Below are 14,635 nucleotides of genomic sequence, written 5' to 3' on the forward strand. Positions count from 1 at the left end.
TTGGGTGATGTAAAGCTAATAACATTAAACTTAACATTTGCAGTTTTTGCCTGTATATGTACCGAATGACGAAGAAAAATGTGATCCTTTCCTGTATGGCAGCAGAGTTCGTAGTATTATGGCCTTGTAAGTAACTTGAACCAAACTTCACCCTGTTTTCTATATAAAGTTTCCTATTAATTTTATATTTTTATTTACTATGTTCCTTCTCAGAAATGATCATTTTGCTTTGTCTCTGTAATGGGAAAATTTAAGACCACAAAAAAATTGTAATCAATTTTGTATTTTCAATATTAACTCAGCCTCACTCCTATTTTCATACTTTGGTCATGGTTTTCAGTATCCTATTGAGAATAATTTAAGTAATTTTAATAGACCTATGTTATGTAGGCAGAATAAATTGGCTACAAAATATAACTTCCTTTTATAAATACCTGTTGAGGCAGGTAAAATATCATGGTACTTATTTCATTTCATGTTTTATGTTGGTAGTATCCATATTTGCTGCAGTGTATTTTATCATTTTTGTAGAGCATTGGATGTACCAATTACGGATCACACATTTGAAGATTGCAGACTGATGATTTCAGCAGGTGAACTGACTTTGCCCATGGAAGCTGGCTTGGTGGAGTTTACCAAAATTAGCAAAAAACTCAAGTATGTTCATCTGACTTTATGGGGTGATGTAAAAGTTTGTTCTGGTTTGAAAGTTTGAATATTTAAGAGTACAAATACTCAGATTAAAAACGTTAATTTTTTCAGGAAATTGCCGGACCGAATGAATGCCTGTATTTCGTTATGTTGCAAACCAGCATTTCAGTTCAATACTTATGTGCTACTTCTATTGTACTTTAAAAGTCACTCATCTCTACTAATGTTGAAAGATGAAGCATTTTAAATACCTCCCAAATACACACAATAAAGATAGAGGGAGGGAATAACAGTGAAAGTATTTCATGTACAAATGGAAAAGCTGTGCATTTGCACTAGTAAAACATTAGCGCAATGTCTGTTGTAAAATATTTGACACTCTCTAACATGGGACATTGTCCACCTGACCCCTTGTATTCCAGTGTCATATTAAAGGTGAGACACATCTCAGAGGCTTCAGTTTTGTTTTCCATAGTGCAGGGAAGCTTTTTGCCTCGCATTGTTTTCCTCTTCAGGTTGCAAATTTTGGTTGTCAACTTGAGAGAGACTTAAAAAGAACTCTGTCACATTAGTTTTCTGCCACACTCCCAATTATAATTAGCAGCCATCAAAGCATTTGTCTTCGTCCTCAATATTTACTTCCCCTAAGTGTTTTATTTGATGGCTGTCATCTCTGGTCTTTGTCCACCCTTCCACCTCCACTATGCAGTTTAAGTGGAAAAGGTGCTGGACAGAAAATGGTGAATGGACACAAATAAAGGGACCAGGGAACAAATGAATGATGATGGAGAGAGGGTCAAAAAAGAAACGTGCAAAGAAAATGAATGCAAGAAAGACCAAAAAAGGAGCAGAACAGGAGTGATATTAAATGCCATCTGAATTATATAATGGTGCAAGTGGCAGCTGAAAGCTGATTTTCTTCTGAAACTCTGCAACTAAATTTGCACACATCCTAATTTGATGTAAAAACAAGAAATGCTGGAAATACTCAGCAGGTCTGGCAGCATCTGTGGCGAGAGAAGCAGAGTTAACGTTTCAGGTCAGTGACCTTTCATCAGAACTGGCAGAGCCAGAAATGTAATAGGTTTTAAGCAAGTAAAGCGGGGGTGGGGCAAGAGATAACAAAAGAGAAGGTGTTGATAGGACAAGGTCACAGAGAATAACTGACCAAAAGGTCATGGAGCAAAGGCAAACGGTATGTTAATGGTGTGGTGAAAGACAAAGCATTAGTACAGACAGGGTATTAATTGACAGAAAGCTGAACAGCCTGGCCCCAAGCACAAACATGAAAAAAATCAGTGGGTAGGCACAGTAGAACCAAACTAAACAAACTAAAATAAAATATACACATAAAGGAAAAAATAACTAAAAATAAAAAGGAGGGCCTGTCATGCTTTGAAATTATTGAACTCATTGTTCAGTCTGGCAGGCTGTAGTGTGCCTAATCGGTAAATGAGATGCTGCTCCTCGAGCTTGCATTGATATTCACTGGAACACTGCAGCAATCCCAGGACAGAGATGTGGGCATAAGAGCAGAGGGGAGTGTTGAAATGGCCAGCAATCGGAAACTCGGGGTCATGCTTTCAGATTGAGCGGAGGTGTTCCGCAAAGCAGTCACCCAATCTGCGTTTGGTCTCCCCAATGTAGAGGAGACCGCATTGTGAGCAGCGAATGCAGTATACTAGATTTATTCTTTGCCAGTTCTGCTGAAAGGTCACAGACCTTAAAAGATAACTGTGCTTCTCTCTCCACTGATGCTGCCAGACCTGCTGAGTATTTCCAGCACTTTTTTTAAATTATAGTTGGTCCTAGTGCTGTTTATCTGTTCAAGTATAACTGAAGCATCAGATAAGAAAAGGAATCTGGTGAAAGGTTAATGACCCAAAACCTTAATTCATTTCTCGCTCCAAAGATGCTGCCTGACCATCTGAGTATTGCCAGCATTTTCTATTTTTATGTTGCACAAATTAAATAGCTATTGCCCATTAGTACTAGGGCCCTGAACCAAATGATGTGTGTATTCCATCTTAGTAGACTACTCCCAGCATGTGACAGCCAATTATAAGGGACATATACTGGTGCAGCAAAGTACAGTACTTCCTCTTGCCCACCAAAAAAATGTAGGTAGTCTTATGCTGAACAGGGCATATATCCAATCTGTCATGGTTTTGTTTCAACAAGAATTGATGGGAAACAGGACCAGGTTTGTACAGCTGAAAGAGCAGTTGTTTGGCATCAAGAGCTGGTTAGAAAGTCCCTTGATGAAAATTGATGGGTTTAAAGAAAATCGAAATGGTTAATTGTGTAAAACAATTCAAGGAGAAAAAATTTTCATTTAATGGACCTGTCAAAGGGGTACCTGCTGGAGCTTTCTTCAAAACTGCAAATGGATCATCTCCAGAATGCTCAGGTTCCAACTCAAATTATAGATTCTAGCTAGGGCCAGTAACCTGAGGCTGGGTAGTTATCATTGAAAGATTTTTCCCTTCAATATACAATTTGCAGATGTGTTGGGCCCAATTTAATGCGATTGAGAATTCATGAGATCGGAGCCTTTCGATATGGCCTCTTCTATCCTGCTTGCATGTTAGAAAAGAGTTGGTATAGGTGGTCTTGCAAGAACTAGAGCATGAAGCTGTAATGTTGAAAATCTTTAAGACATTGATACATCAACCAGTAAATTTATGCCTTGGTACATTGCCTAGTTTCCCCCCTCCATCTGTGGTGCACACTGCTATTTCTGCTTTTGATGTGGTGTAAAGGAACTACTGTTATTGCATGGTCTGTAAGCTCTTTGACGACTGTCAGATTTCATTTCCTTCCTTCCTATTTTAATGTGCCCCATGATGCCCAGAGTTAAAGATAAGGAGACCCTGGGTCAGGCTAATCTTGATAACTGATTAACTCTTAGCCTCAGAAACCTTTGGCAGGATTTTCCCCATGGGCTTCGCGACACTGCCGTTAGGATCAAATGGGGGTCAGAAACCTGCACCATGTGATGAACAGTTACCTGCCTGTGATTTCCCCTGAATTGGCCAATTAATGGCCAGAGGGTGGGCTCGGCATCAAATTAAGGGTGCTGGGTAGGCGCTTGAAGCTTGAGGGCCAGTAGGACGCCTTCCAGCTCAGAAGAAGCAGCAACATGCCTTTTCAGCTAAGCAAAAGAGGGCACCCCAAGATGGAGGCACCCTCTCTCCAACATTTTTAAATTTGAAATAAAAAAGCCCTTAGTAGCTGAGCCATCATTGTGGAGGGGCTGCCCCTCCACAGCGTGACCTGCAACTGAAGCCAGACAATGCGGGGAGGGCCGTTTTATTGTTTTTCCCCCAACTGCTACTGTTACTCCATGCCTCTGGAGGTTGACGAGTCAGCCTCTGACAAATGCCTTAATAGGCCTTTAACAAGGCCCATTATCCCTTAGCTTTGCAGGGGCCTGCCTGATCAGATCTGACAACCCTTGCCCCCACTTAGCTTGTGGGGTGGTCAGCATCCATGCTGCTTCTCCTGGCTGGGTGCAGTCTCAGCAGTGGTCACCGCTCCTGGTGAAGTTGCTGAGACTGAAGAGCCTCCAGCCCTCTGATTGTCCAGCAGCTCTTGGAGGCAGGCTCCCAAAGGGCCGGGAGCCCCGGCGCCAGGCAGTTTATTGCCTGAGTGCCGAGAAATGCAGTTGGGGGTCCCCCAAACAGCTGAGGCGGGGGTGCTGCCGGCTTTCTAGCCCAGTGTCGGAACCCCCGCCAGGCCAACACAATTTAGCATATTGCCACAGTAGAAGGAGTTTTAACACCAACCTTTTCGCTTTACCGTGGTGGATAAGACGAATGGTCTTAAGAAATTAAGAAATGGTCTTGAGAATTTCTTGATGAAAGCCAAATGTGTTTTCCAATTCTTTAATGAACAAATATCACGTGTTTCAGAAAACTCTGGGATTCCCTCTTAAATCTCTACATCTCTACCTCTCTCTCACCATTTAAGATGCTCCCTAAACCTATCAGTTTACCAATCTTTTGATCATCTGTTCTAAAATCATCTCACTTACCACCCTGTTTATGCTGAAAAAAGGCTAGTAGTGAGGCGGAAATCATGCTCCGTGTTTTAGACTGGTTATCTTGTGCGTGTGTGTGTCAAAGTTATTTCCTATGCAATTATGAAGACTTAAAATGTAATTTAATTCTGTCCTTTGAGGGAAAAACATTGGGTCGCTTTGGGGAAGCATGTTGAACTTGTACGGATGATTAAAACGTGGCTACCCGACCCGAACCTGACTAGACCCAACGACATATGTCGGGGTCAGGTCTCTCTTCCAGGTCCAGCATTTGGGCTCGGGTCAGGTCGGGCTGGACGTGGAGAGTGCTGCCTTGCTCCGGGAAGTAATCTTCAAATGAACATTCAAGACGTCTAGGCGGGAAATGTGCAGTCCGGACTCCGCACTCTGTAGTAAAGCCTGGCTACCCGACTACGTGTCGAGGTTGGGTCGGGCATTTAAAAAAATTAAAGGACTCTGGCCAGGTTCGGGTTCGGGTTGGCTGTTGTCGGGTCGGGTTTTAATTTTATACCCGAGCCAGGCTTTACGGATGATCATCTTGTGCTCAATGCATTGAACAGGAAAGGGAAGATCATGTGAATTCTATTTCCAAACTCATGAAGCTTCTAAATTTTATGTCTCATTCTTTTCATTCTCTCTCTCTCTATATTATTTACCCATTGTATGTGATATATTCGTTTTTGAAGTGCAAACATTCACAGTGATAGATAACCCTGGCTTTTAGTAAAGCAGAAAGTCTTAGCTTTTAAGTTTGCTAGCTTAACTAGTTACTTTTTACTATGTCCAATTATTTGATTTACTCTTACAGTCTGAAATGGGATAATATAAGAAAACAGCTGGACAGTTTTGCTGCAATTGCCAATAAGTCCAAGGGTGGAAGGATTGGTATTGAAGAATTTGCAGAACACTTGAAACTGCCAATTTCAGCTCCACTTAGGGAGGTCTTTGCCCTTTTTGATCGGGTAGGTGTTTTAAAAAATTTTTAAAGAAGAAAAATTGTGTGGTTGGGAAAGGAAGATGCAATTTTCCCCCAACTTTTTGTAACAATTTAATAAATTTGTAGAACATTGAGCATTATTCCAAGAGTAACTGAGCAATTCCAGTAATTAGGCCAAGTTATTATGTGTAGAATGCGTGACTCTGGAATTTAAGTCACATTGAAAATTCTAACAAAATGGTCATTTCTCTCTGTAATGGCATTTAAAGTAGTGCATGGAGTACAATTATGTTCTTCAGTACAATACTGTAATTGCATCCATAATTTCATAATCATGACAAGCAAACAATATAGTGGAGATCTGTGTAAATGTTACATTAAATTGTAGTACTACATCTGTTTACCATCTCAATTTGTCAGGTTTTTTAAAGCAGATAATATTTCATAGGTAATAAACATGACCAACATATGTTTTGTCTTTTTAGAATGGCGATGGCACGATAGATTTCAGAGAATATGTAATCGGTTTGGTGGTTCTTTGTAGTCCTGCCAACACAGAGGACACTATTCAGTTTGCATTTAAGGTAAAAATAGTACAATATTGCTACTCTGCGAGATTGAACTGTTGATTTTTGCTGTCCACTACGTTTTCCAAATTGAATGAAACCATTTAGATATGATTACACGTGAATTTAAAATAATTAAACGGAGAGTCAGTGTTTCCTTGAAATGTACTGTTAAAAGCAATTGGTTGCCATTATTCATGGCACTATGAGCACTATGGGATCTTGCCATCAGCAGGCTATTCCGCTGCAGAGAAAATGAAAAGAATGCCATCCTTTCAATGTTTTTTTTTGATTTTGGGACATTTACTGCGTAATTCTTCCTGTCCATATGTGCTATAAGAGCAAAAAGTTGAAAAACAACCTTTGGAGTGGATGAACAGTCTCCCTGTGTCAGCAGTTTGTCTATCTTCTCTCTAGTGTGTTCAAATTAGCATGAGCACCTTGCATCCTTGGGAGCTGTACTGAATGACATGAAACCTGCTGATCAGTGGCTGTGAGAACTGAAGCATGGCTACCCGACCCAAACCCGACGACATGTGTCGGGGTTGTATCAGGTTTCTCTTCCGCGTCCGGCATTCTGGCTCGGGTCGGGTCAGGCTGGACGCGGACACGGTGCTGCCTTGCTCAGGGAGGGAACTCCTGCACAATTCTGCAGGAATAGCCTGCTTGCGGAATGGAGGATCACAACATTTGGCCAAGGTATGTTTGATGTAATTAACTTTATTACGGTAGTCAGGTTGGATCGGGTGCAGGAAAAAATTCAAAGGACTGGGGCCTGGGTCAAGTTCGGGTTGGATATGGTCGGGTCAGGCCCAGGTCGGGTTTCACTTTCATACCCGAACAGGCCTTTAGTGAGAACAGGAGATGTACATCTCTACCTGACAACAGATCCCATTTTTTCCTCTGGCCGTCCCAGAACTTCCTTGCGTCCTTTCCCAGTGGATGTTGTGAAATGTGAAAGTGCCAAGATCTCATGACCTAGAGAGGAGGTAGGTGTTCCTGCCATGATAGTGACTGAGTTCCTAGTCCTTTTATATGAATGCTTTGACTCAATCAGTTCCGTGATACATAAACTCTCCATCTATAGTGTGGCTCTCTGTCCTTCCATAGTCAACAAATTTGAATCATCCCAGGGTGAGAAAATGTATTAATATAAAAGCAAAATACTGCAGATGCTGGAAATACTCATCAGGTTTGGCAGCATCTGTGGAGAGAGAAACAGAGTTAATGTTTCAGGTCTGTGACCTATCATCAGAACTGGCAAAGTTTAAAAATGTAATAGGCTTTGAGCAAGTGAAATTTCTTCATTATTTGAATAAAGTTCTCTTTTGATTTAAAATTCACTTTATTGGTATCAAAGTTAGTGAGGAAATTATTTTTTAAAAATAGCTGTAAATAGCTTGGGTTTAAATAAACTCATGCAACTTTCTACACATTTACTATTTTCTTCATAGTGGTTTGGTGTTCTAGTTTTGCATTGAGTTGGATAAAATTCAACTTCTAAGTCACTTTATCAAATATGCAGTTATCATTTATAAATAGTGTATTGTTATGATCTGGTAAGAAATGTGTCCAGGGGTCTGTTACTATCTTTACCTGGTCTCATTATAACAGGGTTTGATTTTAAACACACTGTGTTTTGAACTCCCCTTTTTGTGAATCCTTGTTCACAGTTTTCCAATTATAAGACAAAGAAACCAATTCACACAGGCTTTCTCAGGTTTAAAGAAGATGAAATTTTATTAAAACTTAAAACTTAAAATCTAATATGGTTCATGCCTATGGATATATGACGCGCCCACGCTAGCATGCACACGCGATATCACATGCAGATAGGGACAGAAAAGAGAAGAGAAAAATATAGTAGAGAGGGGTTTGAGGCAATATCTTGTTAGTGCTTCGAGCTCACTGTAGTCCTTTTGAAAGTAGTCTTTTTAAAACCTTGTTCAAGTAGGAAACTTTTCTCTCTTTGAGTTTGACATGTTTTCACAAGATTCAGTTCTGTGGGAAGGAGATGGAAGCAGGCAGACAGGAGAGGCTGTAATTCTTGCTTCAGTTCCAGGAGCGATCTTTACTCCATGAGCACACGGCTTTGTCTCTTCAAAATCCTTTGTTGGAAGTTTAAATTCTCTGCAACAGCCATGTGACTAAAACTGATCTGACCACTTCTGTGTATTGGGGAAGCAACTACTGGGTCCCCATTGTTTCAACATTGTTTGGTACTATGCAAATGTCCTTTCAGTCAGGGCTGGCAATTTTAAGTTTTTGTTCATGTGGCAAAATAATGTGTGCCTCTGTCTTTTCAGGCAAACCCCCCACCTGCCAATATAATTATTTCTAATTGTTGATCTCTCTCTCTCTATCTCAGCTGTTTGACATGGATGAGGATGGATATATAACTGAAGAAGAGTTTACTGCTCTCTGGCGATCTGCTTTGGGTGTGCATGAACTTGATGTTTCCAGATTATTCTCAGATATCGATGTGAATGCTTCAGGAAAGATTTCATATGGTGAGTAAATTTCAGTTGGTCAATTTCAAGTTACAGAGAATGTTTTCATTCCTTCTGTGCATTTAGTAGAATTGGAAAAGCATTTTTTTTAAAAAAGAAAAAAGCATTAATGGTTTCCCCTGTGATTTTTTTTCACCTTTGGGAAGGCAGGAGTAAGATACCGCAGCTGCCTGTAGCTCTCCAGTACATTGTTCAAATAGCCTATTTTTGTGATAGGGTAGACAATGAAGATCAATTGTAGACCCATCGCAACCATTAGTTGTGCTGCTTTCAATTATCATGTACTTTACCCGGGTACAGAATAGTGTTCAGGAATGGGAGCCTTGGATGGTAGTTCCTCACTTCCTTCTGCATCCGTCCCTGGGGAAAACACTTTCTCCCCCTTTTCCCACCCTCAACCCCCACACCCTCAAGTCAGTTACGATGGCATTCACAAATTCCCAGCTGTCCAGCCTTTGGCCCTCTACAAAGCAAAATACTTCTGTAGCTATCGATCTGCTCAATCACACCCTCACCTCTACCTTTGATGCCTTTGTCCCCAATAAAACACTTATTCTCTCCCAGCCAATCATTTCCCTTAATATGGCTGCCATCTTTATTCCATTCAGTCCAAGGGAATGTAGACTTGAACATTTACGGTGGATAACTGGTTTAGCTGTTCATTGCCAGATCTGGCTGGACCACATTAAGCACTATCAGGTTCTGATGAAGGTTCACTGACCTAAAACATTAACTCTGCTTCTCTCTCCACAGATGCTGCCAGACCTGCTGAGTATTTCCAGCATTTCTTGTTTTTATTTCAGATTTCCAGCATCTGCAGTATTTTGCTTTTATTATATCCGGTTCTGCTCTTCTGTACCAAAACTGCTCACTTCTCCAGGATCATCCTGGTAACCAACGGCTTCTTGTCTTCACTACTACTGGTCTCCTTGAACCCTTCACAATAATGATACGAAAATAAGAATTAGGAATAGGAGTAAACCATCAGGCCCTTGGAGCCTACTCTGCTGAGGGAAGGCGGTGGCGTAGTGGTATTGCCATTGGACTAGTAACCCAGAGACCCAGGGTATTGCTCTGGTGACATGGGTTCGAATCCCACCACAGCAGAAGGTGGAATTTGAATTCAATTAATAAATCTGGAATTAAAAAGCTCGTCTAATGATGGCCTTGAAACCATTGTCGATTGTAAAAACCCATCTGGTTCACTAATGTCCTTTAGGGAAGGAAATCTGCTGTCCTTACCTGGTCTGGCCTACATATGACTCCAGACCCACAGCAATGTGGTTGACTCTTACATGCCCTCTGAAATGGCCTAGCAAGCCACTCAGTTGTACCTAACCGCTACGAAGTCAATAAAAAGGAATGAAACCGGACAGACCGCTCTGCATCGACCTCGGCACAGGAAACGACAATGGCAAACCCAGCCCTGTCGACCCTGCAAAGCCCTCCTTCCTGACATCTGGGGGCTTGTGCCAAATTTGGGAGAGCTGTCCCACAGACTAGTGAAGCAACAGCCTGACATAGTTATATTCACGGAATCATACCTGACAGACAATGTCCCAGACACTGCCATCACCATCCCCGAGTATGTCCTGTCCCACCGGCAGGACAGACCCACCAGAGGTGGTGACACAGTGGTATACAGTAGGGAGGGAGTTGCCCTGGGGGTCCTCAACATCAACTCCGGACCCCATGAAGTCTCATGGCATCAGATCAAACATGGACAAGGAAACCTCCTACTGATTACCACCTACCGCCCTCCCTCCCTCAGCTGATGAGTCAGGACCCCTCCATGTTGAACAGCACTTGGAGGAAGCACTGAGGGTGACAAGAGCACAGAATGTACTCTGGGTGGGGGACTTCAATGACCATCACCAAGAGTGGCTCGGTAGCACCACTACTGACCGATCTGGCCGAGTCCAAAAGGACATATCTGCTAGACTGGGTATGCGGCAGGTGATAAGTAAACCAACAAGAGGGGAAAAAATACTTGACCTCGTCCTCACCAATCTGCGTGCCGCAGATGCATCTGTCCATGACGGTATTTGTAGGAGTGACCACTGCACAGTCCTTGTGGAGATGAAGTCCCACTTTCACATTGAGGATACCCTCCATCGTGTTGTGTGGCACTACCACTGTGCTAAATGGAATAGATTTCAAACAGATCTAGCAATGCAAAACTGGGCATCCATGAGGCGCTGTGGGCCATCAGCAGCAGCAGAATTGTACTCAACCACAATCTTTAACCTCATGGTCTGACATATCCCCCACGCTACCATTACCATCAAGCCAGGAGACCAACCCTGGTTCAATGAAGAGTGCAGGAGGGCATGCCAGGAGCAGCACCAGGCATACCACAAAATGAGGTGTCAACCTGGTGAAGCTACAACACAGGACTATCTGCATGCCAAACTGCGTAAGCAGCATATAACCTGCTCAGTGATGCTCAGTTTGGGTTCCGCCAGGACCACTCAGCTCCTGACCTCATTACAGCCTTGGTTCAAACATGGACAAAAGAGCTGAACTCGAGAGGTGAGGTGAGAGTGACTGCCCTTGACATCAAGGCAGCATTTGACCGACTATGTCAGCAAGGAGCCCGAGCAAAACTGAGGTCAATGGAAAAACCCTCCGCTGGTTGGAGTCATACCTGGCGCAAAGGAAGATGGTTGTGGTTGTTGGAGGTCAATCATCTGAGCTCCAGGACATCACTGCAGGAGGTCCTCAGGGTAGTGTCCTAGGCTCACCCATCTTCAGCTGCTTCATCAATGACCTTCCTTCAGTCATTAGGTCAGAAGTGGGGATGTTTGCTGATGATTGCACAATGTTCAGCACTGTTCGTGACTCCTCAGATACTGAAGCAGTCCGTGTAGAATGCAGCAAGACCTGGACAATATCCAGGCTTGGGCTGATAGGTGGCAAGTAACATTCGCGCCACACAAGTGCCAGGCAATGACCATCTCCAACAAGAGAGAATCTAACCATCTCCCCTTTACACTCAATGGCATTACCATCGCTGAATCCCCCACTGAATCAACATCCTGGGGGCTACCATTGACCTGAAACTGAACTGGAGTAACCATATAAATACCGTGGCTACAAGAGCAGGTGAGAGGATAGGAATCTTGCGGCGAGTAACTCACCACCTGACTTCCCAAAGCCTGTCCACCATCTACAAGGCACAAGTCAGGTGTGTGATGGAATACTCTCCACTTGCCTGGATGGGTGCAGCTCCAACAACACTCAAGAAGCTCGACACCATCCAGAACAAAGCAGCCCGCTTGATTGGCACCCCATCTACAAACATTCACTCCGTCCACCACCGACGCACAGTGGCAGCAGTGTGTACCATCTACAAGATGCCCTGCAGCAATGCACCAAGGCTCCTTACACAGCACCTTCCAAACCCGGGACCTCTACCATCTAGAAGGACAAGGGCAGCAAATGCATGGGAACACCACCACCTGCAAGTTCCGATCCAAGTCACTCACCATCCTGACTTGGAACTGTATCGCCGTTCCTTCATTGTTGCTGGGTCAAAATCCTGGAACTCCCTTCCTAACAACACTGTGGGTGTGCTTACCCCAAATGGACTGCAGCAGTTCAAGAAGGCAGCTCATCACTACCTTCTCAAAGGCAATTAGGGATGGGCACTAAATGCTGGCCTGGCCAGCGACGCCCACATCCCATGAATGAATAAAGAAAAAAATTCAATAAGATCATAGCTAAACTTCTACATCAACGCTACCTTCACAACTATCCCAAATCCCTTAATTCCCTGAATACCCAAAGGTTTATTGATCTCTGTCTTTAATATACTCAATGACTGAACGACCACAGCGCTCTCAGGTAGAGAATTCCAAAGATTCACAACCCTATGAGTGAAGAAATATCTCCTCATCTCGGTCCTAAATGGCCGACCCCTTAGTCTGAGACTGTGACCCCTAGTTCTCTGCTTCCCAGCTAGGGGAAACACCCTCCCAGCATCTACCCCATCAGTCCTCTTAAGAATTTTGTATTTCAATTAGATCACCTCTGATTCTTAATTCTAGTCAACAAAACCTAGTCAACTCAACTCAATCTCTTCCCATAGAACAATCCTTTCATTCCAGGAATCCATTTAAAGAGCCTTCGTTGCACCCCGTCCAAGGCAAATACATCCTTCCTTAGATAAGGAGACCAAAACTGTACATAGTACTCCATCAAGGCCTTATCGAATTGCAGTAAGACTTTTGTACTTTGTCATAATGACTGTCATACCGTTTGCCTTCCTAATTGCTTGCTGTACTTGCATGTTAACTTTCTGCGATTTGTGTACAAGGGCACCAAGGTCCCCCTGAATGCCAACTTTTCTCAGTGTCTCACCATGTAAAAAATATTCTGCTTTTCTATTTTACCTACCAAAGTGGATGACTTCATACTTCCCCACATTATATTCCATCTGCCATATTCTTGCCCATTCAACCTGTTGATATGCCTCTGCAGCCTCTTTGTGTGCTCCACACAGCTTATTTTCCCATCTAGCTTTGTAACATCAGCAAACTTGGATGTATTACACTCTGTCCCCTCATCTAGGTCATTAATATAGTTTGTAAATAGCCGATGTCCAAGCACTAATCCTTGCGGCACCCTGCTAGCTATAGCCTGCCAACAGGAATCTGACCTGTTTATTGCTGCTACTCTTTTCTGGTGTTCACCAATCTTCAGTCCATGCTAATATATTTCCCCCAATCTCATGAGCCTTCATTTTGTGCAGTAACCTCTTGTGTGACATCTTACTGAATGTTTTTTGAAAATCCAAATACACTACATCCACTGGTTCCCCCTCATGACCTTTCCACCCACCCCCCCCCCTTCCCTGCCCCGCTTCTTCCACTTTCACCTCCAACAAAAATTGCAAGGACCTCATGGATGTTTGTTACGAAGATTGAGACCATTCATTCAGCTGCCTCTGCTGTATTCCTCACTTCCCCTAGCTCACCAAACTAAAGTTCCCCTTTGCCCTAGCCCATAAAACATTTCATTTTTCATTGGTTTCTCGCCTATTTCCCCTGATTCCCTCTGCAAGCTCATCTTGTTCATGTGACCCTGCTCTCTCAACCCTATTCCCATTAATTTGCCTACCTCTGATGCAGTCTTGCTCCCTTACAAATCCAGCGCCATCACCCCCCTCAAAAAAACACCTTGACCCCACTGACTTGCAAACTACCACCCCACTTCCAAACTCTCTTTCCCCTCAAGTCCTTGAATGTGTTGTTACCTCCCAAATCCTAGGAACATAGGAGCAGGAGTAGGCTATTCAGTTCATCGAGTCTGCTCCACCACTCTATGATTATGGCTGATCACTTCAATGCCTTTTTCCCCACACTATCCCCATATCCATAAATGTCATTGGTATTTAGAAATCTGTCAATTTCTACTTTAAACATACTCAATTCCACAGCCATCTGGGGTAGAGAATTCCAAAGATTCACAACCCTCTGAATAAAGAAATTTCTCCTCATCGCTGTCCTAAGTGGCGTCACCCTTATTTTGAGATTGTGTCCCCTGGTTCTAGACTCCCCAACCAGGGGAAACAACTTAACAGCATCTACCATGTCTGTCCCTTTAAATATTTTGTAGGTTTCAATGAGATCACTTCTCATTCTTCAAAACTCAAGAGAATACAGGCCCAGTTTCCCCAATTTCTTTTCATAGGACAGTCCCGCCATCCTGGGAACAAGTCTGGTGAACATTTGTTGCACTCCCTCTATGGCAGTAATATCCTTTCAGCTCAATATTTCAGAGTATAGAATCTACAGGCGTGACAGGGAAGGGGGTAAAAGAGGAGGTGGTATTGCACTGTTGATCAAAGAATCAATTACTGCAGTAAGGAGGGATGATATCTTAGAAGGTTCCTCCAATGAGGCCATATGGGTAGAACTTAAAACAA

General features: G+C 43.0%; 1 protein-coding gene across 2 annotated transcripts in view; it reads left to right on the plus strand.

The window, feature by feature from the left end:
• Window positions 1-14,635, plus strand: part of lpcat2 (lysophosphatidylcholine acyltransferase 2) — a 110,310-nt gene that overhangs the window by 82,065 nt on the left and 13,610 nt on the right. For both annotated transcript variants that reach the window (XM_068049476.1, XM_068049477.1), the window contains 5 exons: window positions 44-126; window positions 532-657; window positions 5,502-5,655; window positions 6,116-6,214; window positions 8,565-8,706. In XM_068049476.1, coding sequence (XP_067905577.1) covers window positions 44-126; window positions 532-657; window positions 5,502-5,655; window positions 6,116-6,214; window positions 8,565-8,706 — 604 coding nt within the window. The remainder of the gene's footprint in view (window positions 1-43; window positions 127-531; window positions 658-5,501; window positions 5,656-6,115; window positions 6,215-8,564; window positions 8,707-14,635) is intronic.

This window comes from Heterodontus francisci, chromosome 17 (genome assembly GCF_036365525.1).
Source record: "Heterodontus francisci isolate sHetFra1 chromosome 17, sHetFra1.hap1, whole genome shotgun sequence".
Classification (NCBI taxonomy): Eukaryota; Metazoa; Chordata; class Chondrichthyes; order Heterodontiformes; family Heterodontidae; genus Heterodontus; species Heterodontus francisci.